Source organism: Myotis lucifugus, unplaced genomic scaffold (genome assembly GCF_000147115.1).
Source record: "Myotis lucifugus unplaced genomic scaffold, Myoluc2.0 scaffold_1821, whole genome shotgun sequence".
Lineage (NCBI taxonomy): Eukaryota > Metazoa > Chordata > Mammalia > Chiroptera > Vespertilionidae > Myotis > Myotis lucifugus.
Genome location: NW_005872869.1, coordinates 3,516 through 30,917, shown reverse-complemented (window position 1 = coordinate 30,917; position 27,402 = coordinate 3,516). Strand labels below are relative to the sequence as shown.

The following is a 27,402-nucleotide window of genomic DNA, read 5'->3' as shown; positions in this document are numbered from 1 at the left end:
ACAACTCTTCTTTACTTTGTAGGAGATAAAAACATTCAGATGGCAGATAACAGGTAAGCCAAAGTGAGCTTTGTCTCTTGGCGTTCCCATTGTAGGTGATGAGCAATAGGCAAGCCTTGGCGTTTGTGTGGCTGCATGCAGAGCACTGTCGGTGCTGTGTCCTCCCAGCTTGGGAAGGTGGCTGTTCTTGCTCAGCAGCCATCCAAGCCATCGGTCCTTGTTGGTTGGGTGGTGGGTTTGGTTTCAGAGCAGCGGGATTATGTGAAATTGTAGAGCTGAGAATTCAGAAGCTTTGATGAGGGTTGGAAATTAGAACTGTTGTGGGTGGCATGTGGGGGGCCCAGATGATGGTGGGGTTATTATATTAAGTGGGAGGGTGTTTTAATAGCTAAGTCTCTCGTATGTACCACGTGTGTCTGTGGTTCTCTTCCATCAAATTTGAAGTCACTGTTGACACCTCTTAACGGTTACGTATGAAGATGCCCTGTGCTACTTACCTTAGGAGCTTTCTTACAGTAACTCTTCCTTGTTTTCAACATGTCGCTCCAGCTTTTCAGACGGGGCTCCTTCAGACTCCTTGGAAGCTGCTAAAGATGCGAGTGCCACAGGTCAGTGCACTGCGGGGAGGCGCTCCCCTGGAGAGCTGGCGTGCAGAGCGGTCTCCACGCTGGGCCTGCACGGCGGCAGGAAGCGCGGCTGCTCTGACCACAGAGGGTTCTTCCTCAGGGAAACGTAGCGCGATAAGAGCACAGCGTCTGAGAAACGTTTTACAGGAAACTCAGACTCGTACCCACGGTCCCACGGTCGCTGGGCGTCAGCGTTGATTAGCCAACGACCAGCCTTTTCTCCTCCGCGCCTTCTCTTCCGATTGTTCTGAAGCAGATCCCAGATACCCATTTCCCCATAAATTCATGGTGTGTTTTCCCTTCCACTTCAGAAAGGCCCCCTGAACTTCTTGAAAACAAGTTGTGGACATGCTGACTAAAAGAGTCGCTAAGACAATTTAGTGTAAATTCCCCCAAAACTGGGAGGAATCCTCCTAACCACCCCCAAGAAGTGTAACATTAACACGATGCTGTGTGTAGTCGTGTTTGTAGCTCCCCTTTCCCAGCAGTTCTTCACGGCCGTGCTCCCCAGGACTAGCCCGTGGGGAGCGAGTGTGCTGCGTGTCCTTCTGTCTCCTTGGCTGGGGAGCCCCACCCTCACCCTGTGCCGCAGCGACACGGTGCCCAGCGCCTTGTGGATGCCCACGCTCTGGATGCTCTGCTCTTCCCTCTGAGATTCAGGGTCAGCATTTTGGCAAGGCCGCCACGTGGGTGACCTTGTGCAGCGGGAAGTGCAGTTGGGCCCGTGGCGGGTGCTGGCGTTGGTGACTTGGTTAAGGCAGCGTCTGCCAGGCCTCTCCATCCTGAGGGCCCTTTTGTTAACCACTGTGCTGGGCCCCGTGGGTCTCCTGTTCTCCAGGAGACGCTCACCTGGTGTCAGCACCACGGTGATCCTTGCTGCACCAGTCACGACTCTGGGGCTGCAAAGGTGTTTCCTAACTCTGACCATCCTGCCACAGACCACAGCTGTGACACCCCCCCCCCCCCCCTTAGTGTTACCAGAGAGACGTGGGTACTTGCTGGTCGGTGCCTTACCAGTTGCCATCATTACTCTTGTTGGTGCAGGATTTGTTCCACTTGATGAGTGGAGTCCCTTCAGGCTGGCTGTGTCCCCATCACTTCCAGGGCTCTTCTTGAGGAACTTTGGGGCCTAAGTCCTGTTCCATTTCCTTTGAACTTTCCTCGCCCCGACTTGGCTCTGTCTGTTACCGAAGGGCTCTGTTTTTATTCATGGGGAGAGAGTCAAACCCCCAGGTGTAGGTGCCAGTGCCATTGTGTCCAGGCCTTGCAACGGCCAGAGCTAGAGAAGGTGTGTGCGCACATAGTATAGGGTTGTGTGTAGACACAGTTGGATGCGTTAACCACAGCGCTTCCTGGTAGTGGTTGCTTGTAGTTAAACTAAGGGCCTGCTTGGTGCGTTCTGCTTGCCCACGCACGTTCTTAAAAAGGCTGGAGAACTCCCAGGTGCGACGACCTTTGAGCCTGGCTGTCTGCACAGTGGCAGGAAGAGGGGATCGGCTCAGCAGACGTGAGCCTGTGCCGTGGCCTAAGGGGCCCACGCCATGGTTACAGTGCAGCATGCTGACACCCCTCCTGCTGCCTGGAGTGTGCGCTGTGAGGGCCGTGTGACCTCTGCGAGGAGCTGGTGAGGACACAGCGGTGCTGGGGGTGGGTGTGCGCAGGAGGATGTGCCGGTGAAGGACCAGAGGACACTTGGGAAGTCTGGCCACAGGGAACTGACTGGTGAGGCTGGGCTTTCCGGGCTGTGTGCTGGGCACACCTGGGCACTGATTCACTCTGAGGAGCCGTCTGCTTACCCCTGTCTTCGGCTTCTGGGCCCCACATGGGACTTGGGGAGTGAAGGCAAGGTGATCGGGAGCGACGATGTCCTCACTTGGGAGTTTTGGAGCTTAAACAGCCAAGATGAGACCCGGAAATCTCTAGGTAGCCTCTGCGGGCTTTAACCGCCCACTAGGTGATTCGCATAAACATCCCATGCCTTTAGAGTGCACCCTAAATGTTTTCCCAACATGTTTTAGCTGCCACTGGCCACATTTAGAAATGAAAGTGGACGAGCAGACTCAGTGGGTTTGTGTTGGTGATGCTGACTTGGCTGCTCTGTGGTGGGCAGATGGTGAATTGTTTGGCCCTCTTTTCGACTTGTAGAGAAGCTCACCGATCAGGTGATGCAGAACCCTCAGGTTCTGGCAGCCTTGCAGGAGCGGCTCGACAGTGTCTCCCACACTCCTTCCAGCTACATCGAGACGTAAGTATGCTGTGGGCGAGGCGCGGTCCAACTTCCAGGAACGCGGGAGAAGGAAAACCACTTCCCTGTTCCTTAGAATAGGAATGGTGCTTCCATCAGCGGGGAGTGCTGGCTCGGGCGCAGGGTCTGCAGAGGGACTCAGACCTGGAGAAAGAACGCAGCAGGTGGGCGCTCTGATCGCTGGCCCACAGGCCATTCTGTGGCCATGGGAGACTGAGTCGAGCAGCACAGGGAAGGAGTTGGCAGGGAACGGGTGCAGGTGAGGGCGGGACGCTGTCTCTTCCTGGTGGCTGTCAGCTGTGAGCCATTCCTCCCTGACTCCCCTCCAGTGCCTGCAACACCACCAAAGGCTCTTTCGGGAGAGGCTGTGTCCTGGTGCCGCCCAGTGAGGGCTCCTTGGGCAGCTCTCCCTTCCGGCCGGGCTGTCTTCCTACTGGAGGGAGGGCTGCTGCCGGGCTCCCGCCTGGCAGTCAGGTTGGGTCTTGGTCTCAGACGTCCCCCCCCCCCCCCACGGTTCCCAGTGCGGCTCCATGTGTTCCAGGCTGTGAGGGTGGGGAGGGGCCCTTGGGTCTGCTTTGCCCAGACAGCAGGCTCTCGGGAGCTGCCGGGAGGCACCTGCAGGCTGTCCGTGGCTGCAGTGCAGCGGGCAGCAGTGGGAGAGTCGTGGCAGTGCTTTCCAGTTCTCGGGCTCTAGAGCGGGGGACAGACACGCTGCACGTCAGGTGCCTGTTGTGGGGAGACGGTCGTTATGTCACTGACTCAGGATGGCCAGGGGACAGCAGGGACCAGTTTGCTTAGAACCTTTTGTTATTCTTACTGCATGAGGAAGACTTCAGAAGTTAGAAAATGATTTCAAAATGTGTACCTCGTGCAGGGAAGCAGTACAGATTGCAGTGTGTGTCACCTCTTGTGAAACTTTCTCTGCTGCCTGTGTCCACCTCCCGCACTCGTTCTAGGAGGGTGACGGGGGTCTGGAAAGGCCCTTCACGCTGAGGTGGCCTGGGTCTGGCTTACCCAGACCCAGCACAGGGGACCTTGGTGAGCCACAGCAGCCAGGGCAGGAGTTCTTTTTAATTTACATTCTTCGGGACGTTTAATGAGACTGGCCGCCCCTAGCTGGTGTGGCTCAGTTGGTTGGGTGTTGTCCCATGCACCCAAAGATTGCTTCTGCGATACCCGGTCAGGGCACATGCCCGGGTTGTGAGCTTAATCCCTGGTGGGGGACATGGAGGAGGCAGCCGATCGATGTTCTGCTCTCACATCAATGTTTCTCTTCTCTTCCTCTCCTTTCCTCTCTGTCTGAAAGTCAATGAAAATATTTTAAAAATTAATGAGATTGGAGGTTTCTTCTGTGTTCGATTATTTTTATTTTCTTTTGTGAATTATTTCCTCAGCTTCCTTCACACTGTTTTTCCCCTGTTGGGATGTGTGTCCTTTTCTTTTTTAAATATATTTTTATTGATTTCAGAGAGGAAGGGAGAGAAACATCAGTGATGAGAGAGAATCATGGATCAGCTGCCCCCTGCACGCCCCACACTGGGGATCAAAACTGCAACCCGGGCCTGTGCCCTGACCGGGAATCGAACCGTGATCTCCTGGTTCATAGGTCGACGCTCAACCACTGAGCCACGCCGGTCGGGCCTTTTCTTAATGATTTTACCTCTTTTTCTTAGTAAGGATGTTCATTCTGTGTTAACCTAAATTTATTTTAATAAAACAGAAAAGCATGCCACTTAGATATTGCAAGCATGTGACAAGTTTTCTTTTCTGCTTTCTCTCTAGTTTACCTAAAGCCGTGAAAAGAAGAATCAACGCATTGAAACAACTCCAGGTGAAGTGCGCTCACATAGAAGCCAAGTTCTACGAAGAGGTCCATGACCTGGAGAGGAAGTACGCGGCACTGTACCAGCCTCTCTTTGACAAGGTGGGAGCATCTCCTCTGATTCGCGTGTCTCAGACCGTTGAGGCTGAGCATCCACATTGCCCAGTAAATCGCCCCGAGCTGTTCTTTAAGTCCTAGACCGAAGCTTAGGATAAGTGATGGGAGCGTCCAGGGTTCAGTCTTCTCATAGGCATTGTTTGCAAACTCACGGCCTGAACTCCTGCCTTCCCCAATGACATAACTCTGAGAAGGTCTCGCTCTCACTTAGAGAAGGGAGTTCGTCACTGGTGACGTTGAGCCGACAGATGCGGAGTCGGAGTGGCACAGCGAGAACGAAGAGGAGGACAAACTGGCCGTAAGTTGTTCTTTTGATGAGCGCGGCTGGCGTTCGCTTTCGCGCTGTTACACACAAGAACCGTCTCTTAATGGTCTTGATGCTCAACATGACTTTACAGAGAAAGCGCTCCTGGCAGGAGGTGCTGTTCCACCCTGAGGTCAGGTGTTGGGGTTTCTTATGGCTGAATACTGAGCAGCCGCGGGCCTGGCCTCTGACGGTGCCGTCAGCTCAGGCAGTGGAGCAGGCACCGTCCCCTGCGACCCAGTGACCCAGAGCAGCTCTGCACTGTGTGCAGGGAGATCGCAGATCCGATGAGCGAGGCCGTTAACCTCAGTGACGGGCGCAGCCAGGCGTGCTGTGGCCACCAGCAGACGGGGTGTGGTGAGGAGGGTGTATTGGAAACACCAGGACCAGCGGTAGGAGGAGGTGGCCAGAGCGCCTCGCCACGTGACCACGAGATCAGTGGGTTACAGGTCCTTTCAGTGACGGGCCCTGTCACCTGCTCGCAGCCTCTTACCTGACGGCCCATTCCAGTGCCATAGGTTCACTCTGCCAGCCGGATCTTGTGTTCGGGAGACAAGTAGCTTCAATCTGTAAAATTCACTTTTATGGGCATTTGTGAAGAATATGCTAGTTTTGGTAGCCACGTGTTTTGATCTAAAAACATGCAGAGCCTGGCCTGGTCGTAGTTGTGGCTGCGGGTCAGTGTCCTTGTGAATCAGATCCTTTTTGCTCAGGAAAAACCTGTCTCTGCTCGTTGCCTCGTAAGGTTCCAGTGGCACCGCACTCCCACCTTCCACATTGCCTGATCTGCACGGGCACCTAGCCGTCTGGTCCCCGCCCTCGTGTGGGCAGTGCCTCTGGCGGAGGCGGCAGTTAGAGCGTCTCCCTGGCCTTGGACGGACAAAGTGGTTGGCAGTTCTGGTGGCGGAAGCCACGGGAGTTGCGTGTGGTAGTGGGTGATCATCCCAAGGTGGGGGCCTCGTGGAGCCAGCACTGCACAGCCTTGCCCGGTACGTGGCCTTTGACCCCTCTGGAGCTTTTCCGCCAATTTAAATGGTTTGGTGGAATGACGTTTGGACGGAGTGCCTTGAACGCTTTGTCCCGGAAACCTTTCCATGGTGACCTGCTCGGCGGTCTTGGAATGTAGGGTCAGAGGACCAGGGCTTGTGACGGTAGTGGGTGCGGGATTCTGGAATGATGGTCTGGTTCGAGCCGTGGGAGGATTTGTTGACTTGTTGCTTGGTGGTAACTGTCCTCTTCTGCATCGTTACTTTGTAGGGAGACATGAAAAGCAAAGTTGTCATCGCAGAAAAAGAAGCCGAGGCAGCAGAGGAGCCCGCCCCCCGAGGGATTCCCGAGTTCTGGTTCACCATCTTCAGAAACGTGGACATGCTGAGCGAGCTGGTCCAGGTGAGCACGCTCCATCCTGGTCTTACGACTGCGTGTGAGCTACTCGCGGGGGAAAGGCACTCCTGGGACCCCCACTCCAGAGAAGTCGTGGCCTCACAGGAGGGTTATTCCTGGTGGGGACCCCAGTCACACCTACTGCAGCTGGAGTGGAAGCCTGCAGCCTGAGCCAGAGCCCTGGGTCAGTTCACCTCCTGGGAAAGGGCTGCTGCCTCACCCAGAAAGCCTGTCAGCAGGGTCCAGACGCCTTTCCATTTTTTTTTCTTCCTTTTTTAAAAACTCATGGCTGCTTTTTTTTTTTTTTTGTCTTTGTTTTGTTTTTTAATTCATTGATTTCAGAGAGGAAGAAGGGAGGGAGGGAGGGAGAAAGAGAGAGACAGAAGTAGAAACATCAGTTTGTTCCACTTATTTATGCATTTATTGATTGCCCCGATTGGAGATCGAACCTGCAACCTTGGCGCATCGACCCTAATCACCCGGCTAGGGCAGCCCTTCTCCATGTCACTGATGTGGACAGGCGGGAAGTGAGGGGTGAGAATGTGTGCATGTGTGTGTGTGTGCATGTGTACACACACTTGCACTGACACGTACTTATTACACTTCTCCGTTGGTGGGTATTTGAACTATGAAACAGGCCTGTTGTGCAGTCTCCGTGAGCCGAGACTCAGGAAAGGATGTGAGGAGTGCATTTCCTGCTCCCGTTCAACTGACAGGGCTGCGTCTGAAACACGCGGCTTGCGACAGCCTGTTTTCCTGTCCGAGCCTCCTTTTCATGCACAAGTTCAGGTCGGGGTTTAAGAAAACCAGATCATGCCACACGCCAGAAATTCATTGGGAAAATTGAATACTCTATGGCAGACCTCACCCAGACTGCTTTTTAGAATCACCTGGGCAACTTCTTGTTTTTCCCCCAATATATTTTTGATTTTGGAGAGGAAGGGAGAGGGAGAGAGAGAAACATCAATGATGAGAGAGAATCATTGACCGGCTGCCTCCTGCACGCCCCCCACTGGGGATGGAGCCCACAACCCGGGAATTGTGCCCTGACCGGGAATTGAGCCGCAACCCCCTGGTTCATAAGTTGACACTCAACCCCTGAGCCACGCCAGCCAGGCACCTGGGCAACTTTTAAAACTCAATAGCAAAGAAAAACAAAACAAAAACAACTCAATAGCAGCCTCAGTGCCTCTGCTCCCCCACGTCCTGACAGTCCCAGGTGTGGGTAGAAGTTCCCGGATTCTGGGTGCCCCAGGGTGGGAAGTCCCCACGCAGCGGAGCCGTTAGCTCTCTCAGACCTGGGTGGCTGTGCCTATCCCGGGGCACGCAGGGCCCGATTTCTCAGGTCTGGGTGGGCCTGGGGCTGCTTTTCTGATGTGCTGCTGTGGGGGGCACGCTGTGCGTGTGGCAGGCTTGTCATGATGGGGCTTTTGGTGCCAGTAGGTGACTTGCTTGGTGACCTGGCTGTTGGTGCTGGGTAGCCGTCCAGGGATGGTGTGGCTGCTGCTTCCACGCATTTCCTGGTGTTGAGGGCAGTAGCTGAGGCCGACTTCAGTGAGGGGTCTCCCTCCTTCTCCCAGCACCTCTGTATCATGGCCTACGTCGGTGTGTAGGCCGCAGAGCGTCTTGAAGCTGTGGGAAGACAGGTTGGCATTTCCAGTGTTTCCTATCTGAGGGAGTGGCGAGAGGTCGTTGGCACTGACCTGACCGCGTCTGGCCGGAGGTGCCATTCGGGTCAGACGTTAATTCCTGAAGATGGACTCGACTGAGTGCTTGGTGCTCGGCGTGGGGGGCAGAGCGGAGGCTGCAGGAGGGTTTACGCATGTCAGAGGTGACACGCGAACTCAATTTTTTGGTTGATTTTTCTTTGTTAAATGGCATTTAAATATATGAAATAAATATAAAAAATATAAATCTTTGTTTTACTATGGTTGCAAATATCGAAAAATTTCTATATGTGACACGGCACCAGAGTTAAGTTAGGGTTTTTCAAAATGCTGACACGCCGAGCTCAAAAGGTTCGCCATCACTGGTTTAGACGCAGTGGTTCTCAACCTTCTGGCCCTTTAAATACAGTTCCTCATGTTGTGACCCAGCCATAAAATTATTTTCGTTGCTACTTCATAACTGTCATGTTGCTACTGTTATGAATCGTCATGTAAATATCTTAGGCGGCCCCTGTGAAAGGGTCGTTCGACCCCCAAAGGGGTCGAGACCCACAGGTTGAGAACCACTGGTTTAGAGGGTCCGGACAGCAGCTTCCACTCAGCCCCCCACAGTGCCCAGGGCTGGGCTTATGGGCCCCTAGTTCTGAGCCTGTCATCAGGACGTTGGGCTCCGCTGGGACCACGGAGTTCTTGTCCTCGAGGCCTGGGAGGAGCATGGTGTTATTTCAGGGGCTTGGGACATAGCACAGGGCACTGCGGGTTGAGGGAGGAGTGGGATGGTCCCACATGAGGGCATCTCGCTGGGCCGCATCCTGGTGGTGACGTTCCCCTTGGCATTTAGCACGAGGCAGGGCACACCAGTGACGTGCAGTCTGGGCCAGGTGTTCTCTGGAGGCGGGATCTGACATCTCGGACTGCGGTCCCTTTTTGTCTAGAGACTTGGTATGTGCTTGTGTTGCTGTTTTTTTGTAGTTCTATGTCAGAAGAATTTAAAATTAGGAACTTGATGTTTATCAGGCTCAATTCTTAGAACTCAGTGGAACCTCAAGAAATCTTTTAGTTCAGTCCCCAGACTTCAGGGGCAAAGAAAGAACTGTTTGCTCAGGCCAGTGTGGCTCAGTGAGTTGGAGCATCAGCCTGGGCACCAACGAAGGTGGGGGGTTTGATCGCTGGTCAGGGTGCACATGGGAGTCACCCTATCAGTGTTTCTCTCTCTCCCCCTCCTTCCTCTCTCTAATAATAACAAGAAGTCACTTTCACAGATGAAGCGCCTCTCGGTAGGATGTGGTTGCTGGGTTTCGAGTCTCGTCATTCCTCTTCTGGTTGTTCTCTCTCGGACTTTCTCACATGCAGACATTAGTGAACTCTGCGTTTGAATGACGCTCAGAGTAAAAGCGTGCAGCCATGTTGGAAGTTCGCGTGTGATGCCCGAGCTGTGGGTCTCAGACACACCTCGTGTGTGTTGTTGGTGCTGAGTGGCTGTGCTGTGGGTTCGGGAGATGTATTGCCACATGCCCATGGCGGTGGGATGGGGTGGCTGCCGTGGCCGTAGCTGATCCAGGTGGTTCCTGTGATTCTGTCTCTTCAGAGCTGCTCCGGACCGGCCTGCTGGGGAATGGCACCTCGGTCCCAGGCACAGGGCCCTGTGAGAGAGCAGCCAGGGCCCTGGTCCCAGCACTGAAGGCGCTGCTCTCAGACCAGCTGTCGGGCAGCAGCTTGGGTGGCTCCCTGGAGTCAGTACTTGGCCAGGAGAGGGCCCACCAGGGCCCCTCGCCCACCACCAGGAGGGACGCAGCAGCCACTCCGCAAGGACCCGTGCTGTTCTCAGAAAGCTCAGGTTTTGTTTTCCTCTTTGTGTTTAGGAATATGATGAGCCGATCTTGAAACACCTGCAGGATATCAAAGTGAAGTTTTCAGACCCTGGACAGCCGATGGTGAGTACTGATGGAGCTCCTGGTTGGTGTCGGGGGCGTCAGGCCACTGAAGGTAAGGAAAGGGCTTGGGTCCAAGGCAGGAAATCAGACCCGTCACTCACCTGCCGGGGGACCTGAGCGAGATGCTGGTGGGGATCAGGGCAGCCTGGCAGGTCGCCCAGGCCACCTGCTGGGTGGTGGCAGGTGCAGGAGTCAGGCCGGGCTGGACTCCTCTGTCCCGTGTGGTGTCCACTGAGGTGCTGTGGCTTCTCACTAGTTCGTTCCTCTACCATCCTTTCCCTGGGTGGCTCCTGGGTTTTTCGAGGATCTCGTGTCTTTGAAATGGGTTTGAAAGGATGGTGGGTATATACTCCCTTGAATGTGAGGGGCACTTTAACAGAAACCTACTAGGTGTCTGTTCCAAAAAGCACCTGCAGGCCGCCCTGGCTGGCGCCCTCATCTCATACATCAAAAGGTAGTGGTTTCGGCCCTGACCGGTTTGGCTCAGTGGATAGAGCATCGGCCTGAGGACTGAAGGGTCCCAGGTTTGATTCCAGTCAAGGGCATGTGCCTTGGTTGTGGGCACATCCCCAGAAGGGGGTGTGCAGGAGGCAGCTGATCCATGCTTTTCTCTCATGGATGTTTCTTTTCTTTTTTTTTTTTTTTAAATATATTTTATTGATTTTTTACAGAGAGGAAGGGAGAGAGATAGTTAGAAACATCGATGAGAGACGCTCTATCCACTGAGCCAAACCGGTTTCAGCTCTCATGGATGTTTCTAACTCTCTATCCCTCTCCCTTCCTCTTTGTAAAAAATCAATATATATATATATTTTTTTATTTAAAAAGGTAGTGGTTTTGATTCCCAGTTAGGGCACACACTTAGGCTAAGGTTTGATCCGTAGTCAGGGTGTGTACGGGAGGCAACTGATTGATGTTTCTATCTCACATCAATGCTCCCCTCTCTCTTTCTCTCTCTCTCTCTTTCTCCCTCCCTCCCTTCCTCTTTCTCTAAAAAACCACTAAAAACATATCCTCGGATGAGGATTTTTAAAAAGAACAACCTGCAGATAAGACTGAAAATACGCTCGCTTGCTCTGATGTGTCACAAACCCCCTTTCCAGAACACCCGAGACAGACGGCGTGTGTTAGTGTGGGGTGGTCTGCCTGCCGTCAGGCCCAGCCAGCCCTCCCTCTCCCCCGGGAGCAGTTGGATGGCGCACCCGTCCAGCTGGGCTGGGCTCCCAGGAGCCCTGTGCGTGGCCTGTCCGTCTGGCGGCGGCTGACGGGCTCCATTCCAGAGCCATAGCAGGTCAGTGACGGGACTGACAGGCTCACTGGTGGCTCGGTCTCAGGCCTTGGAGACGAGCACCTGGGGCTGTGGGCTGGGGACCTTGGCCCGGGGCTAGCCCGGTCTCTCCTCCCTCCCTGTCACAGCACGGGCCCAGGTAGGGCACGAGGGCCAGTGTGAATGGGATTTCTCCCCTAGTGCTGCAGGCCGGGACAGGGAGACGTGCCTATATATGTCCCTTCCCCTTCCTGTCTGCTGTACTCCCAGAGGGGACATCCGCTCTCCCTCTGCAGGGGAGGTGTGGGCATGAGCCAGAGATGCCTGCTCCAGGCTGAGGGCCACTCTGGTGACCCCTTTTCTCCTACTGCAGCCTCTGGGGTGGCCTGGGGCCCTCCTCTCAGCCTCTCCCCCAGTCTGGGCTCCTCACTGGGAGAGGCTTGTAGCGCCCTCTGGGGACCGCCTGCGGCCATGGCGGGCTGAGAAGATGTGAATGCTCTTTGCAGTACGAGCGCACTTGTAAGATGCTATGAGTTTTTCCTTCCACTGCTTTCTCAGCTGCCACTCATCTTTTTCCCTTGGTTCCCTTTCTTCTTTCTCGCCCACGTGTCGGATGTGGCTCCCCAGGACTGGAGCCTGAGCGGCGGTAGCACGAGCCAGTCTTCCTCGTGAGTCCCGTGTGCTCACTGTACGAACTTAGAGAACACGAGGCCGCCTCCAGCGTCTAGAGACACGCTACCGCCAGTTCCCCTTAGTTGATCCTGTCACGTTATTATGAGCCGTCTAAGACATTAAAGCTGTAAAGAAGAGCCACCTCGCTTCAGAACGAAGGGGCCAGCGCCTTGGCCCCGCCCCAGCCAGCGCCACTGCTCTGACGCGGCAGCAAGGGGCGCGAGAGCGAGCGCGTGCAGACACTGTCGTGCTTCTCTTCCCACGCCACACGCGCTCTGCTGGGCGGGGCAGCGAACTTACTGCACCTCTTGGTGTAGATGGTTACGTAGCATTCCTGTATGCCCCCCCACCCCCACCCCCTGTTCTGAATGGTTGCCTCATGGTCAGCATCCTGGAACCCGGGTCTTTAAGCTTCTGACAGTCCTTTTAGTGTAATGGCTGGGCCGCTGGAGGGGAGTGCGCATCAGTGAGGCCCAGAGGCGGTCAGTTCCGCTCCTGCTGGCACTGTGTCTTACACTTCCTTTCTGTAATAATAACCTGTACTGGTCTCTATTTTGAAATAATTTCAAGCAGCACAGAGAATCCCACGTGTCTCTTGTCCACCTTAACCACGGGGCTGTATGAGGCAGGACCGCTCCTAGCCTGGGTGTGACTGTGGTGAAGACAGTAGCCCCGCCTCCGCTGCTGGGCAGAGAGCACCATTAACTGAAGTGTGGGATCGGAGCACGAAGGCGGTGCCCTCACCCCTGGGCCCTTTTTATTGGTCCATTAAATACTTTAATTCACCCCAGGGTGTTCGGGTTATTCTAGATAAACAGAGGCCATGGGGAAGAAAAAATCAGAAAATAGGAAAAAAAGAAATGACACTGGGTGGGGAAGAACTCTGCCCGGACAGGACGGGTGCGGAGGTGCCGGACAGGACGGGTGAGGAGGGGTCGGACAGGATGGGTGCGGAGGGGCCGGACAGGATGGGTGCGGAGGGACCGACTCCAGCAGAAGGCTCGTTGGCCCAGCCCGCCCGCATGTGGTCATGGCCACAGTGGCCCCTCCCACCTCCATCTTCATGCTGGGAGGGAGGGACAGGGACCCGGTTCCGAGGCTGCCTCCCTGTCCTGCTGAACTTGGACCTGCCAGACCAGGGACTTGAATCTGTTGACCATCCTTCCTCTCCAGCCCACACGGCTCTGGCAAAGGTCAGTGGACATCCCCTGGCCAGAGCCTGCGCCATCCCTTCTAGACACTGGACGTGGGTGTTCCCCAGGCTCTGACCCCCTGTGTCTGCTCTTGTGCTGTCGTGGCCTTTCTCCCCCTTCACCCCCTCTTTGGAGAGCCTTGTTTCACTCCCCTTTTGTGTCCTAAGTGCTGCTTCCCTGGGTCAATCTTCAACTCGGGGGGAGAGGTGTCACTTCCACTCCCGAAACCACTCGGCGCTCCGAGCGGTGGGGTTGCCCCCAGGCGGCCTGAACCCACACTCGGCCTTCACAGACGCTCCTCACCTCACGCACCAGGACAGGCTTCTTTGTCCTTTACGGACGGGCGGAGGGGAAGCGTGAGCACAGATAGTGGTATGAGGTCACAGGTGGCTTTTTTAGTTCATTAATTATTTGTTATTGCCAAGTCGTCCTTCAAAAGCTATTTACAGTCCAACCAGTGTGGCTCAGCGATTGAGCGTTGATCGAGGAAACAAGAGGTCACTGGTTCAATTCCCGGTCAGGGCACGTGCCGGAGTGCAGGCTCCATCCCCAGTAGGGGGCGTGCAGGAGGCAGCTGATCATGATTCTCTCTCATCATTGATGTTTCTGTCTCTCCCTCTATCTTCTTCTCTGAAATCAATAAAAATATATTTTTTAAAAATTTATAGCCCTGCCTGGTTTGGCTCAGTGGATAGAGTGTCAGCCTGTGGACTGAGGGGTCCTGGGTTCAATTCCAGTCAGGGGCACATGCCTGGGATGCGGGCTCGAGCCCCAGTAGGGGGCATGCGGGAGGCAGCCAATCGGTGATTCTCTCTCATCATTGATGTTTCTGTCTCTCTCTCCCTCTCCCTTTCTCTCTGGAATCTATCTAAAGAAAAAAATATACTGCCAAACCGGTTTGGCTCAGTGGATAGAGCGTCAGCCTGTGGACTGAAGGGTCGCAGGTTCGATTCCGGTCAAGGGCATGTACCTGGGTTGCAGGCACATCCCCAGTGGCGGGTGTGCAGGAGGCAGCTGGTCGATGTTTCTCTCTCGTCGATGTTTCTGACTCTATCCCTCTCCCTTCCTTTCTGTAAAAAATCAGTAAAATGTATTTTTAAAAAATATACTGGAAATTTGTAAACACAAGACTTAAAAAAAAAATGTATAAAGCCATTTGCCTTGTGTGAGTGCTGCTGGCTTCCCGGAACCCTGGCCAGTCGCTGCGTCTTAGTTACTTCTCCTTCGCTTTGGTGCCCAAGTGTGAGTGTCCCCTGTTGGCCGTGGCTGCTGCCGTGCACACCTGGGCCCATTTCCCTGTGAGGCTGTCTCTCCAGGGTGCGGGCTGCTCCGTGACCCGAGGGACTTGTCCCGGGTGTGGCTTGTGTTTCCTTTTCTCCCCCACAGGGGGTCTGGCCACTTTCACTGCGGAGCAAAGACAGCCGCTCTGCCTGCCTCCCAGGGAGGACGGAGAGGAGGGCGGGGCTGTCGATGCCCAGTTTCTCCCTCCAGACCCTCCACCAAGAGCCCGGCCTCCCTGGGAGGAGACACACGCCCCGTCACTGTGCCTTCTCTTTGTGCCGCTGCTTTTTGCAGTAAAGACGTTTTTCTTGTCACGTAGCCACACTGTGGGCTTCTGCCTGTGGGTCCTGCTGGGGGGAGCTGGTTCCCCGGAAGCACGGTGTGGCTCATCAGGTCCGTCGCTGGGTGTCTGTAGCGTTTCAGGTGCTCACCCTGCGCTTCTGTCTTCAGTCTTTTGTGTTAGAGTTCCACTTTGAGCCCAACGACTACTTCACCAATTCAGTCCTGACCAAAACGTACAAGATGAAGTCCGAGCCGGATAAGGCCGACCCCTTCTCCTTCGAAGGCCCTGAAATAGTTGACTGTGATGGGTAAGGAACACCGTTTCACCTTTTTTCTCGGCAGTGAAACTGGGAGGTGACTTTAGAACTGCGTCAGAGAGAAATGAGGGTGAAGCAGGAAGCCTTTCACTTGCCCTGAAGCCCAGTGGGCTAAGAGGAAGTAGTTTTCTGTGGGGGATGTGATGGCGGCGCTGGGAAGTGGATCACGTGGACACATGGGCAGGCTTCCGGGCAGTGGCCCGGCTCCTCATTCTCATGAGGGGATCGGGTTCCCCGGCCCGTCCGTCAGGCTGTGGCCGGCAGCCCACATGAGTCGGCGCAGAGCAGTGCGCCAGGGGCTGGCTTTGCAGACGGGGTCAGCGTGCTTGTCCTTGGACGCGGGGTGAGCACCTTGGCGACTCCAGTCTGTAGGTCCCCAGGGAGTGAGTGTAGTGTGAGTTGTTCCTCTTGGGCAGTTGGAGATGCTTGGGACTGGTTCCTCCGCCATTGAAACGTTATTTTACCCCTGGGACCTCGTGCTTGTCCTCATGACCCTCCGTCTGAGTAATTCAGGCCTTAAAGTCCTCGTGACTCAGTGGCGAGGGTTAGAAAGGCCACTGTCCGGGCGCCTGGTGACAGGAGGCCTGGCTTTCCGGCGCTTCTAGGGCCGACACCGTCCAGCTGCTGTCAGGTGTCACCTGTGGTCCAAGGTGGTTCGAGGGCTAGGAAGCAGCTGTGCCCCACCCACCACGCAGCACACGGGAGCTGCGGTGTTGTGTGCGGGTCCTCAGTATTGGCGGGGGCCACCTGCTTCCTTTCTCCAGCTTGTCCCACTCAGTTCAGTGGCCTTGAGAATTGGGGTTTGAGTGGTGACTTCAGGTGCACTCGGGGGGCTGTCCAGGGGCAGCAGGTGACAGGCTCTGGAGGTGCCTGTGCCCAGCCTTGATCGGGGTTGTTCACAGAAAACACGCTGCAGCGTCTGGGCTGACACACAAGCCTCCAGCCGAGGAGGCCTGGGGTGCTGGTGCCCTTGCCCTGCAGAAGCCCGAGCTTGAGGCACTGCTTTGTCGGGGTGGTGGCAGGCAGCCCGTTCCTGTCACTGCCTGCGGGTGAGCCTCATGCGCGGCCATGCTTTTGCAGGAGGGTTTATGAAACTGTCCGGGTTAAGCGTAGAGCGTGGTTTGCTTGTTCTGTGCACTTGTAGCCGGCTTTTCTCATGAAGTGTGTGTTGGTGGCTGTCGTGCCCCTGCAGGTGCACTATTGACTGGAAGAAAGGAAAGAACGTCACCGTCAAAACGATCAAGAAAAAGCAGAAACACAAGGGCCGAGGCACCGTCAGAACCATCACCAAGCAAGTCCCCAACGACTCCTTCTTCAACTTCTTCAGCCCGCTGAAAGGTGAGGGGCGCCCCTGCTTCCCGGAGGCCTGTCCCGCCGCTCGGCTTTTACCAAAGACCTGCAGGCGGGCACCTGTCCTACTGACCCAGAGAAATGGGAGAGGGTTTTGGTGTTTACGAGAGAAGGTGAGAGGTGACAGCTTTCAGCGTTTCTTTTACATGAGCCGTTGCTGGGACGGCGGCACCTCGAGCCCGTCCCCAGGACCACGCTCGGCACCTTCGCCTCCAGCCCCAGCTCTGGCGGTGGCCCTGGGCTTTGCCCGGGATCCTGTGCCTCGGTCAGCAGGACGCACGCTAAGGTGTGAGCAGAGCCTAGGAGCTCCGCAGGGTGACGCTCAGCGTGAGGTTGGACGGAACGTCCATCCTTATGAGCAAAATAAAGACGCAGTGCGTGTGCTGATCTTGCCTGCACCCGCCATCCGTACCATGTGTAGGCAGAGGGCACATTGAAAGCAGCCAGGGCTGGTGCTGCCAGCAGCGAAGTGGTGACGAGTGGGTAAAGTGCCACTCGAGATCGGCAGGTATGCAGAGTGTGTATTGATCACATCGTCCTGCTTGTACCGTACGTTGGGGTTATTTTAGGCCTTGTGTGCCATTTGGTTTGATTTGGTAGGTTATTTTTTGGTTATGAGAACACAGAAACATTTCTGTCTAAGTGAATGATAGTTGCTTCTTGGCTTTCCGCCTTTCCGCTTAAGAACAGTTTCGTAGGAATCCTCTGCCTTTGGGTAGCGGGGCCTGTGCTGCTGTGAGAGCTCGTGGCCCCAGGGTCCGTCCTGGCCCCGGCGAGCTGGGCTGGTAAGGGGACTTGTGCTCACGGGTGCAGGGGGCAGCAGGGGGACCTGGCAGCAAGAAGGGAGGACGAGGCGGCACCCCAGGCTCCATGGTAGGAAGCTCAGAGTGCCTGCAGGGCCTCCCATGCCTCCCTCGTCTCCACGCTGCTCGCAGCCCCTGCGCGGCAGCTCTGCCCCAGCCAGGACTTGGCGCCGGGGCGCTCAGTGTTTGCCTCTCCATTGTGAGGCGCTTGGGGCCGAAGCAGAGCTTGGAAGCTTCCGTTTTGAGTGTGGTTTCCCCCGAGTGATAACATAAAGATGGGCCTCGAGCTGGAAAGGTGAGCTGCTGGCTTTGAGAGTAAACTATTGGGACACCTCAGTGTAATTTTCTAATCCTGAGAGAACGTGAAGGCGGAGCAGTTGGCTGTGTCAGCACGGATACGAGGAAATGAGAAGACCCATTGGCTCTTTACCTTCCACGCTTAAAGCCAGGTTGAGATGACGAGCTGCGGCCCTGCCACAGGACCGGGCGCCTTCGGGCTGTCAGTCCGGCGCCTCACGCAGCAACTCAGGCCTGAGCCGTTGACTTTGACCTTGTCTCTGAGCTAGTGCCCCTTGGTCCCGCTCCCGCTCCCGCTCAGCTCACAGTCCGGTCTCTTCATCGTGGCTATTTTCTGTGATTTGTCTTTGAGCCCAGAAGGCAGGGGTCCTCAAACTTTTTAAACAGGGGGCCAGTTCACTGTCCCTCAGACCGTTGAAGGGCCGGACTATAGTTTTAAAAAAAACTATGAACAAATTCCTATGCACACTGCACATATCTTATTTTGAAGTAAATAACAAAATGGGAACAAATACACGATTTGTATTTGCATGTGGCCCGCGGGCCGTAGTTTGAGGAGCCCTGCCAGAAGATGTCGGTATGTGTTGGTTTGGGGGTAAGAACAGCCATGACTGCTCCCTCAGTGTCCCTGTTTGGGAGATCCCTCAGGAGCCTGCGTGGAGTCATGACAGAGGCGCTTTGGGGGAGTTTCCTTAAAACTGGATTTAAAATACTTGATAAAATCAAAATGGAACGAAGTAGACTCGCGGGCTTGGGGATTGATCCTTTCTGGGGTGGTGTCTAGAATTGCGGTGGTGGCTGCACAACACCGAGTGTACCAGGCAACATTAAATTGCACACCTGATGGGGGAGACCTTTATGGAACGTCCATTATAGCTTCAGTTGCTATTTTCAAAGCAATCACATGCACATCACTACACGTGATGAGCTCTATGAAAACAGGGTGAGAGGGGGAGGCAGGGATGGGGTAGCCAAGAAAAACATCAACATTGATGACGTGATTTTTGAAATGAAGGAAACATAAAATGGCCAGTCCAGCGGCCTCTGCGTCCTTAAACCCACAAAACGGGTCCAGAAGTCAAGTTGGTAGAGGTCCTTGTGCTGATCCCTAACCTTCAGGCCGGGCCCCCAAATCTGAACCTTAAACAGCCGTGGGGTGCTCGTGTGCCAAGGCTTGGGGACCACTGCCTCGTGGGTGGTGTTTGGACCCTGGCACTCGGGCCTCCGCCGTCTCCACTGTGGCTGGCACTGCACAATCACTGCAGCGGCCTCCCTGCCACGGCTTCGCTGACAGCCTCGCTATGATGGCTTCGCTGCCACGGCCTCACTGCCACGGCCTCACTGACAGCCTGGGGAGAGGCAGAGACTCCAGAGGATGGACAGGCAGGGCTGAGGCCTGCAGTTCAGTGAGGGCCTCAGACCAGCACCGCTAAGATTAGGGATTCGAATCCCTTGATCATTTGAATGTGACTGGGCTTCACTGAGGGCGGATTTAATGACTGGTTTGCCCGTCCTACTCAGTTCAGCCCAGTCTGTGTCGTGTGTGGAACCTAATCTCAGCGTCCTCTCTGGGGTGGGCAGTGATAGTGACACCCGGCCCACAGGGCAGTTTCTCACTTGCAGGAAGGTGTCGGCGTGTTCGCTCCTTCCTCCTCTCCACACAGACAGGAGTGCAGTGTTGACCTCTCTGGGGGTGGGGCTCAGGGCCTGTCCCCTTGTCTGCTGCACGGTCACGTGAGGCTTTGCAGGACACGAGTTGAAGCTCCACTCACAGCGCAGGTGCACTCGTGGCCACAGCCGCCACGCAGCAGCCTTTCCACCTGTTAATTCTAAACTGCTGTCAGGGCCTCAGAAGGTTGGCATCCTGCATCTGGGGGCCCGCCCAGGGCCCAGGCGTGTTGGGGAGCGGGCACAGGTGCTGTGGGCGCCCACCAGGAGGTGCAGGGAAGGCTGAGCTGGGAGGCGCTGACTTTCTCTGCAGCTGCGCTTCCTGTGTGAGGTCGGGCGTTTGCTTCTCACTGTAACCTGGGTGTGTTTTGTTTTTTTCCAGCATCCGGGGATGGAGAATCGCTGGTAAGATTGTGTCGTTACTGAAAGCCTCTTACTGGCTGTAGAGCCTGTATTTCCTCAGTAGTTACCTACTTTCTTTGTAACCTGTTCCTCTTCCCTGAACCCGGAACCCAGGGAGGGGGGGGGGTGTTCACTGCCCTCTGTTCCCCGTTGGGCTGCACTTGCTGCCTCCCCGCCATTGCACTGCTGTGCCTTTAAAGCAGCTGAACCTCGTGGCCTGTCACCTGGCAGTGCTGGCCCTGGGGCTGTAATCCCGTTACCAGGGGCGGGAACGTGAGAACAGGCTGTCAGTCCCACTGAAGGGCGTGACCACGTCGGCTCTCCTCTCAGGATGAAGATTCCGAGTTCACGCTGGCCTCCGACTTCGAGATCGGACACTTCTTCCGTGAGCGGATAGTCCCGAGGGCCGTGCTGTACTTCACGGGGGAGGCCATCGAGGACGATGACAATGTATGTGTCTGCGGAGCCCGGCCCAGGACACATGGCTGCTGTTGGTGTTCGGGGGGACGTGGAGGGAGCGGAGCGGTCCCCGCAGTGGGGGAGGCAGGCGGTCCCTATCAGCTTTGGGTCACTTCCAAACAGGAGGGACCCTCATTCACAGAGGTCTGACCGCACCACGCGGTCATCAGCAGCAGAGCCAGCTCGTGCTGGCCTGTGGCTCCGTGACCTCAAAGGGGTGCGGGCCGCGCTCTGCAGAAAGATCGCTGCGCGGAGACGAGCCGTCCCCAGCCAGAGTGGGAGGTGGCCCCGAGCACACCCCCCAGGACCTACCAGCCCTGGGTCCGTCACCTGAGGCAGCCTCCTTCACAGCCCCGGTGCCCGTGGGTCCCGATTACTGGTCACAAAGTTCTGTTTCGTTCAGTGTGTGGAGGGGAGAGGGGAGAGAGAAATACCAGTGATGAGAACAGTGATGGGCCGCCTCCTGCACACCCACACTGGGATCGAGCTACAACGTGGGCATGTGCCCTGACCAGGAATCGAACCCTGACCCCCTGGCTCATAGGTCGACGCTCAACCCACTGAGCCACGCTGGCTGGGCACCAAGTTCTGTTGTGTAGCTTGCTGCTGGAGGGGTGTTTCTGGTGATGTTTAAGCCTTGCTTTTAGAGCTCTGGCGGCTCCTGGTGCCTCTAGGTGTCCTTGCTTGCGAGGTCTGCTCCCTTGCACCGTCGCCATGCAGGCCTGCTCCCCTCACTCTCCTGTGCTGAAGGCCCTGCTGGGCTGTGTGGTTCGGGCTGGAGGGCGCTGTGGGCTCGGGTACGTGTCCACACAGCTCGGCCCGTGCTCGGCCACGTCAAGTGCTTGCGAAGACTTAGGGTTTAGGAAATGCTGGTCACACGACAAAGTGAAGGCGGGAGTTCTGGTGTGTCTTCATCTTCTGGGTCGTCTTGCTCGTCCCAGGGGCTGTGCGCCCCCACATATAACCAGCTCTACCAAGTGTGAGATGGGTTTGAGACAGGCCTCAGATCTCTAAAGGAGGCCCAGTGAACGGGTGCACGTAGACGCCCCGCAAACCCGCACCTGAGCCTGTGGGAGACAGAAAACGACACGTGGATTCCTGTTGCTGCCGTGTGCCGAGCTCAGCATCGGCCGGTGTCCTGGTTGGCCCAGCACACCCAAGCTGGCAGTCTCCTTCCTTCACCCCCATTATTAGTCCTTTTGACTGGCATCCTATTAATGGGGCAGGGCTGTGGGCGAGCATTCCTGCAGCGCTGGCCCTGCCGGCCGTGGCGTTGGTGCCAGGCATGCCCAGCAGCAGGTGGCTCTCGGCACTTGGCCTGCAGCCACGCTGCCCTCTGCTCAGTCCGAGCAGGATTGCGGCCTTTCCTAGGCCTGACCGGTGGGCCCTGGACAGGGCAGTGTCGGTCGGGTTGCCTCCACACTTTCAAAACCTAAACTGTGTTCCCTTCTTTTTCAGTTTGAAGAAGGTGAGGAAGGAGAAGAGGAGGTAAGGCCAGCTTGTATGTGGCAGCTCAGTGCCTGGGGCGGGGGGGGGGAGGGGTTCGGCTTGCTCTGCGGAGGGGACAGCGTGTGAGCCCCGGGCCTTGTTATATCCCTTTGTGTGACACGGCAGGCGTGGGCCCTGCTGAGAACTGCAGAAAGATGGCAGGAGCCGTAGCAGGGTCCCATTGGACCCTGCATTTGGCTGATGAAATAATGGTTCAGTCCACAGAATCAGCGATATGTTGATTTCAGGCCTAAGAAAATTTTGAGTCCAAAGGACGTAGTCAGTTGTGGGTAGCGATGGCTCTCCTTCTGAACTGAAGCGTGACTCTAGTGTGAAGTCCTGTTCACTCCTCTCCACACAGGAGCTGGAAGGCGACGAGGAGGGGGAGGAAGAGGACGATGCCGACGCCAGCCTCAAGGTGAGTTGCTCTGGAACTGCCCACTCCCAGGCCCCGGGCGAGGCACCTGACGCGTCCTCCAATGAGAACGGTGGCGGGAGTCAGGAACACTGGAGCGGGACTGCTCAGTGCCTGGAACGGCGGGTGTGCGAGTGGCAGTGCCTGCTTCCCCCGCTCGCTCGGGCTGTGTCCCTCGCCTGGTCTCGTTCTGGTGATGATGTCACTGACACACAGATGCACTCGTGTGCTTGTTTTTGAAAAGGATGCAAAGATGGCACTTTGAGGGCGGGGGTGGAGGCGTTCTTATTTTTTAAATAGAGGCATGAAAATGTAAGTATAATTTACAATTGTACTTGGGCTGAGAATGCTTAGAAATTAAGTCTAGATTTCTCATAATTTAAAATAAACTAGGAAGCTTTTTATAAAAAATGGCAAAAATGAGTGAACAGCCCCATTCATTGTACTGGTGAGTCCGGAGTTGTACTCCTGCTCTTGATTGGCTGAAACCCAGGTGCTTTGCCACGTGACGCGCACTAACTGCAGCGCGGCCTCCCCAGGACTCGCTCCTCACGCCACCGGGCCTTCGTAGCACGCCTCTCACTCACCGTGTGTGCGTGTCCCCGTCTTTCCCCAAGTGCATTGTGCCCGACGCTGTACGTGCAAAGCCTGGTCTTGTCACCCGTCTGTACCACCACGTGTCCCTGTGCACGCATGCTCACGCGGGAGTTCCTGCTGGGGCACGAGGGGCGGGGGGGCGGCAGACTAAATGCGCTCACCGAAGCGTTCATCGTTTTCACGGTGGCCTGTCCGTCACGGTAACTATTCAACACACCTGTGCGCACCTGAGTGCCAGCTAGAGAGGCGCAGACCGGGGGCCTGGCCTTGAGTGCTTCACACTTGGGGGACAGGAGTTGGGGGGTGTCTGTGAGCTAACAGAACTGGGTGGTGGTGACCCCTGACACTGCCGTGCCGAGCCCCAGGTGTGTTCTTTGCCCAGGGGCGCGGCTCACCGGCAGCGGGCGCTCGGCTCCTGTTGTTTCCTCCTGGTGTCCGTCCTGTCCCCTCACGTCCTGTGTTCTGGGCACTGTCACCACATGGCACGTGACCTGGCAGAAGGGAGAGGATTGTTGGCACTCACCCCGTGACGTCTCGGTGTTTGTTGGGAGTGGGTGGTGCTGTGAATGCTAGAACTGTTGGCTGTGCGGGCAGACGCAGGGTTGTCCTTGTGAGCCCCTGTCCCTCGTCCCCCCGTCCCCCCGTCCTCTGTCCCTCCCTTCTCCCTGTTTCCTCTGTTCCCTCGTCCTCCTGTCCCCCCACTCCCCCGTCCCTCTGTCCCTCTGTCAGATGGCACCTGTGCAGAGGCACTTGTCAGTCTGGGCGGCAATGGAGAGCAGCAGTCAGGGAAGGCTAAGCTGTGCGTGGAGCCTGCTGCTCAGCCAAAGCTGCAGCCCTCCCTTCGTACGTGAGATGGGGCTGCTCCCTCCTGTGAGCGTGTGCGCTTCCTTTCCTCATGCTGACCCTGCCTTTCAATTTCTTTCCCCGTTTAGGTGTAATTTTTGTCTGTTAATCATGCGTTTCTAGGTAAGGTGGAATTCCATTCATTCCTCACTTCCAAATTGTTGGTCTGTGCTATGACAATGCTGTGGTAACGGGGCAGAGCAGGCTGCCGTGCGGGCGCACGGGCCAGGCCACGGGCCTCCTGACCAGCCGTCGTGTGTGGGGCTGTGTGCGCCCGTGGAACCGGCTGGCCGCCACCACTCTGGGTCCCGCTTGCCGAGCCCAGTGTTTCTTGCTGCCCACGTAGCCAAGGGGTAACTGGTGTGGCGTTTTCTCGATGACAGGACTGTCCTCCAGGAAGAGGACAGAGGGGAGGCCCTGGGAGGTGGGCGGTCTGCAGGGCCTCCTGGAGGCAGTCACGGCTTCCCCGCCCCTGCTGCTCCCTCAGTCCCTGTGCCTGTGCCACCCCCGCTCACAGGCGGTAGGAGTCGACCCCGCGATGTTTCTGGACGTGCCTCTGTTCCTTGTGCAGCCAGTGGGTAGTGGGGGGCCGAGCTTGTGCCAGTTTCTTACCTGAAAAGCGACTGCCGTGTGGTGTGGGTGCGGCAGATCCAGCTGTTGGTCTCAGCAGCAGCAGCAGCAGCACGCCCAGGCCACTTGCAGGGCGTGGGTCATCGCCCAGGCCACTTGCAGGGCGTGGGTCATCGTCGCTGTGCTCCATCCTGGGCTCACCTGGGGGGCACTCACCACTGCCAGGGCTGGGGCGCAGCAGGGGGAGGAAGCTGGGAACCGGAAGTCGGGTTCTGCAGCCAGAGGCAGTGGTTCTGACAGGCTGTGCCTGTGAGAGCCGGGACTCAGGGCTTCCTGTCAGAGGTGCCTGGTGCTGGTGCGAGTTCAGGTGGGGCCTTTGAGGGTCTGTCGCACTGTCCTGTCACATTTGTGGGGGCGCAGAGCGGGCTGAAGGTGCGCCCGCAGTGAAGAGAGGATCTGGGCGCTAGGTCAGGGCTGGTCACCTGCCTGCGTGTTGGCATTGCTGCGCCCACGTGTCTGAGGAGCTTGGCTGCCAGGTTGCACCCGAAGCTCACTCCCCACCTGCCAGCTCTCTGAGCGTCATGAGCTGTGCAGCCTGGGCCTCGGAGCGGAGGACCCGGGGGTGCCCGGAGCGCCCCATGCCCCGCGGCGTGGGCTCCTCTGCGCTCCTGCTCGGGGCGCTTGTTAGCCGCTCAAGCCTCCCTTCTGTGGTCCCAGGATTGGCAAGGTTTTGGCTATAAGTTTGTGCCTTTGAAATGCCAACTCCTCTGCCTTGATCATCGGCGTGGAGTGACCACGCTGCCATCACACTGGCATGAAACGGGAGGTTCGGCCTGCATTCCGTTTTGTCCTGTGTCCACAGCCCCTCCTGGCCTTGGCGTGGGCGAGGACTCTTCCTCCAGCGTCTCCACAGCCACACGGGGGTGGCGTTTAGACCAGCAGGCAGCTCGTGTCCCCTGGGTAAACCACAGTGCAGCTGACAGCGTCCCTGCGTCACGTGACACGGTGTGTCGTTTATGTCGAGGCAGCGGGGAAAGCCCCCTGTCACCTCTGCAGGCTCCTGAGCACTCTGCTCGGCCGCAGCTCGGGGCCAGCACTCGGCTCTTCCCCTGAGAGGACGCTGTTTGGTGCTGAGCTCTGTCGGCTAGGATTGCTGGTCGGCGTGTTGTTTTGGTGTTTCAGGTGACAGGGCAGGGCCCCCAGCCCCGAGAGGCCTGCCACCGGCCCTGGGCAGGGCTGGGCAGACACGGGGCCAGCCTGTGGGTCCTGGCTTGTCCTGTGCTCCTTCCATTTCGTGTGCTAATCGGGAGCTTCGACCCGGGTCCAAGGCTGCTGCTTGTCTGTATGCCTCCTTTACATGCACTTCATCCCTTAAATGTCATTTCCAAAGACCAGTTGGAGCCCAGCTCACACCTGAGGGTGTAGGTGGCGTCGTCCCAGGTGTTTCTTCTCGGCCCTGGGTGCTGAGGCCATAGGCATGCCGGGTGGGGTCCCGAGAGGTTGGTAATCTTAGCTCAGACGGATGGGTGCACCCGCTCTGCTGCCCACAGCATTCGTGGGGCGCAAGTGTAGTTCCAGTGGTCGGATTACACACGACAGCTCACACTGAAGTGGTTCAGGGGTGGGGGACTCCCCTCTACCTTATCTGGAAGGATAGGATTCCCACTTGGGGGCTCCTGGGAGGGTGGCGGCTTGTCTGTGGATCTTGGAGTCGTGGCTTTGCGGGCATTCCTCATTATCAAGGAGAGGGGCCCCGAGGAGGCAGCCCCCCGGGCGCGGGGCTGGGACAGGAGCCCGTCCAGATCCGAGTGTGGATCCTGCCGGGGGAGGGGGTGCTGTGCTGACTCACCGGGCAGTGCCTGGGCACCCAGAGCCCCGGCTGCCGTCCAGCCTGGGAGCGGGTCTCCGCTCTGCCCGCGCCGCCTGCTGCCTTGCCCAGAGTGAGAGGGTCTCACGGCCTTTCAAACAAGAGGCAGCTCTGCTGTGACGTTTCTCCGGGAAGTTGGCTTATGTTTTTGTTACTTTTTAAAAATGTGTATGTTCTGACTTCAGAGAGGGAGGGAGAGGAAGAGATAGAAACATCCATGATGAGAGAGTCATGGATCGGCTGCCTCCTGCACGCCCCCCTCTGGGGATCGAGCCTGCAACCCGGGCCTGTGCCCTGACCTGGATTCAGTCTGGTGACCTCCTGGTTCATAGGTCAACGCTCAACCCCTGAGCCACACCAGCGGGGCTTGTTACTGTGTTCCCAGTCTGTCAGCGCACAGTTAGGTGTTGGTTTCCTGGTGGCGGGAGATGGTGGAGGGACGGGGACGGTTCACAAGCCTTCTCTCTCTCGTTGACAGAAGGAGCCCAGCCAGCCCTCGGAGTGCAAGCAGCAGTGAGCAGCAACTGTCGGCAGCGCCCACACCGACCTTGTTCAAGTGCATGGTTTTCACCTCACTTCCTCTTTCCTTATTATTTTGCTTAACCTGTACAGCGGCCACTTACATGCGTTTCAGAAGTAGGAGGTTTGATCTAACCCGCACCCGCCGCGGCCTTGGGTGCAGCTCAGTAGACTTCCCCAGGCCCACCTTTGGGGGCCCGTAGACCACGGGGGGTGGGAGGGTCCCCGAGCCCAGGACAGAAGTCGGGAGTGTCTGCTCCCATCTCTCATTTGGAGACACACCCCCTCCGTGCCCAGCCACCTGGCCCTCTGTCTCCGTGGAGCCTGGGAGCATCCGTGCTGCCGGGGGCTCTTACTTTGGTTTTCTTTTCCTCGGGGTGGGGGTGGGTCGTGGTGCCCACCGTGCTGAGGCGTCAGCGTGGGTGGTGGGTCCCCGTATTTATTTGTTCCTCTGCGCTGTGAGCCTCGGGTGCGTGCTGGCGCTTGTCCTCAGGTTTCTGAAACCATGTTTGTGACTGGAGACCTGGGGAGGGGACGGGGGGGGAGGTGGTGGCGGCTCCTCTGGGAGCGAGGCCTGTGTGGGAGGAAGCGCGCCCTCCCGCCACTGCGGCTGGTGGCCAGCTCCTCTCCTTGCTGTGGGGACCCCTCTTAGCCAGGCCAGGCCCTGTGCCCATCTTCTGTGGGGAGGGCTGGGCGGGGCACAGGTGTGCTCGTGTGTAGGTGTCGCGTCTCCTTAGCTCCCATTTCTCAGCCCCACGTCCATCGTGTCTTAAAGCCCTGGGTTCAGAGCGACCTGTTCTTGGCTGGCGTGTGGGGCTCCGAGTGTGTGACCGCGTTCCCTGGTCCCTGGTCCCTGGTCCCTGGTCCCTGGCGGCTGGAGACAGGCCCACGGCGGGCGCACGGACCAGGCCTGGGGAGTGCTCAGCCTTATTACTTAGACACATTTGTAACTGAAGATGCTGTTTTCGATTTGTACAGACTAGTTAGAGTATCTATTAAAGTGGTGAAACCTGA

At 56.9% G+C, this 27,402-nt stretch overlaps 1 protein-coding gene across 2 annotated transcripts; it reads left to right on the top strand.

The window, feature by feature from the left end:
• Positions 1-27,402, top strand: NAP1L4 (nucleosome assembly protein 1 like 4). Of its 2 annotated transcripts, XM_023748795.1 has the most exons (15): positions 1-53; positions 550-608; positions 2,772-2,871; positions 4,654-4,795; positions 5,022-5,108; positions 6,372-6,503; positions 10,027-10,098; positions 14,962-15,101; positions 16,303-16,448; positions 19,611-19,633; positions 19,961-20,080; positions 21,548-21,577; positions 21,939-21,995; positions 23,522-23,555; positions 26,348-27,402. In XM_023748795.1, the coding sequence occupies exons 1-14, from the start codon at positions 40-42 to the stop codon at positions 23,525-23,527; spliced, it is 1,128 nt and encodes a 375-aa protein (XP_023604563.1). In that variant the 5' UTR covers positions 1-39; the 3' UTR covers positions 23,528-23,555; positions 26,348-27,402. The 2 variants fall into 2 exon arrangements, with proteins under 2 accessions (XP_023604563.1, XP_006108210.2); XM_006108148.3 differs by lacking the exon at positions 23,522-23,555.

What these genes read in the sequence shown, in the direction of transcription:
- NAP1L4 (XM_006108148.3), top strand. An exon ending in GAAATAGTTGACTGTGATGG is followed by an intron (nt 15,102 to 16,302) that starts GTAAGGAACACC and finishes GTGCCCCTGCAG; the next exon opens with GTGCACTATTGACTGGAAGA. An exon ending in CCATCGAGGACGATGACAAT is followed by an intron (nt 20,081 to 21,547) that starts GTATGTGTCTGC and finishes CTTCTTTTTCAG; the next exon opens with TTTGAAGAAGGTGAGGAAGG.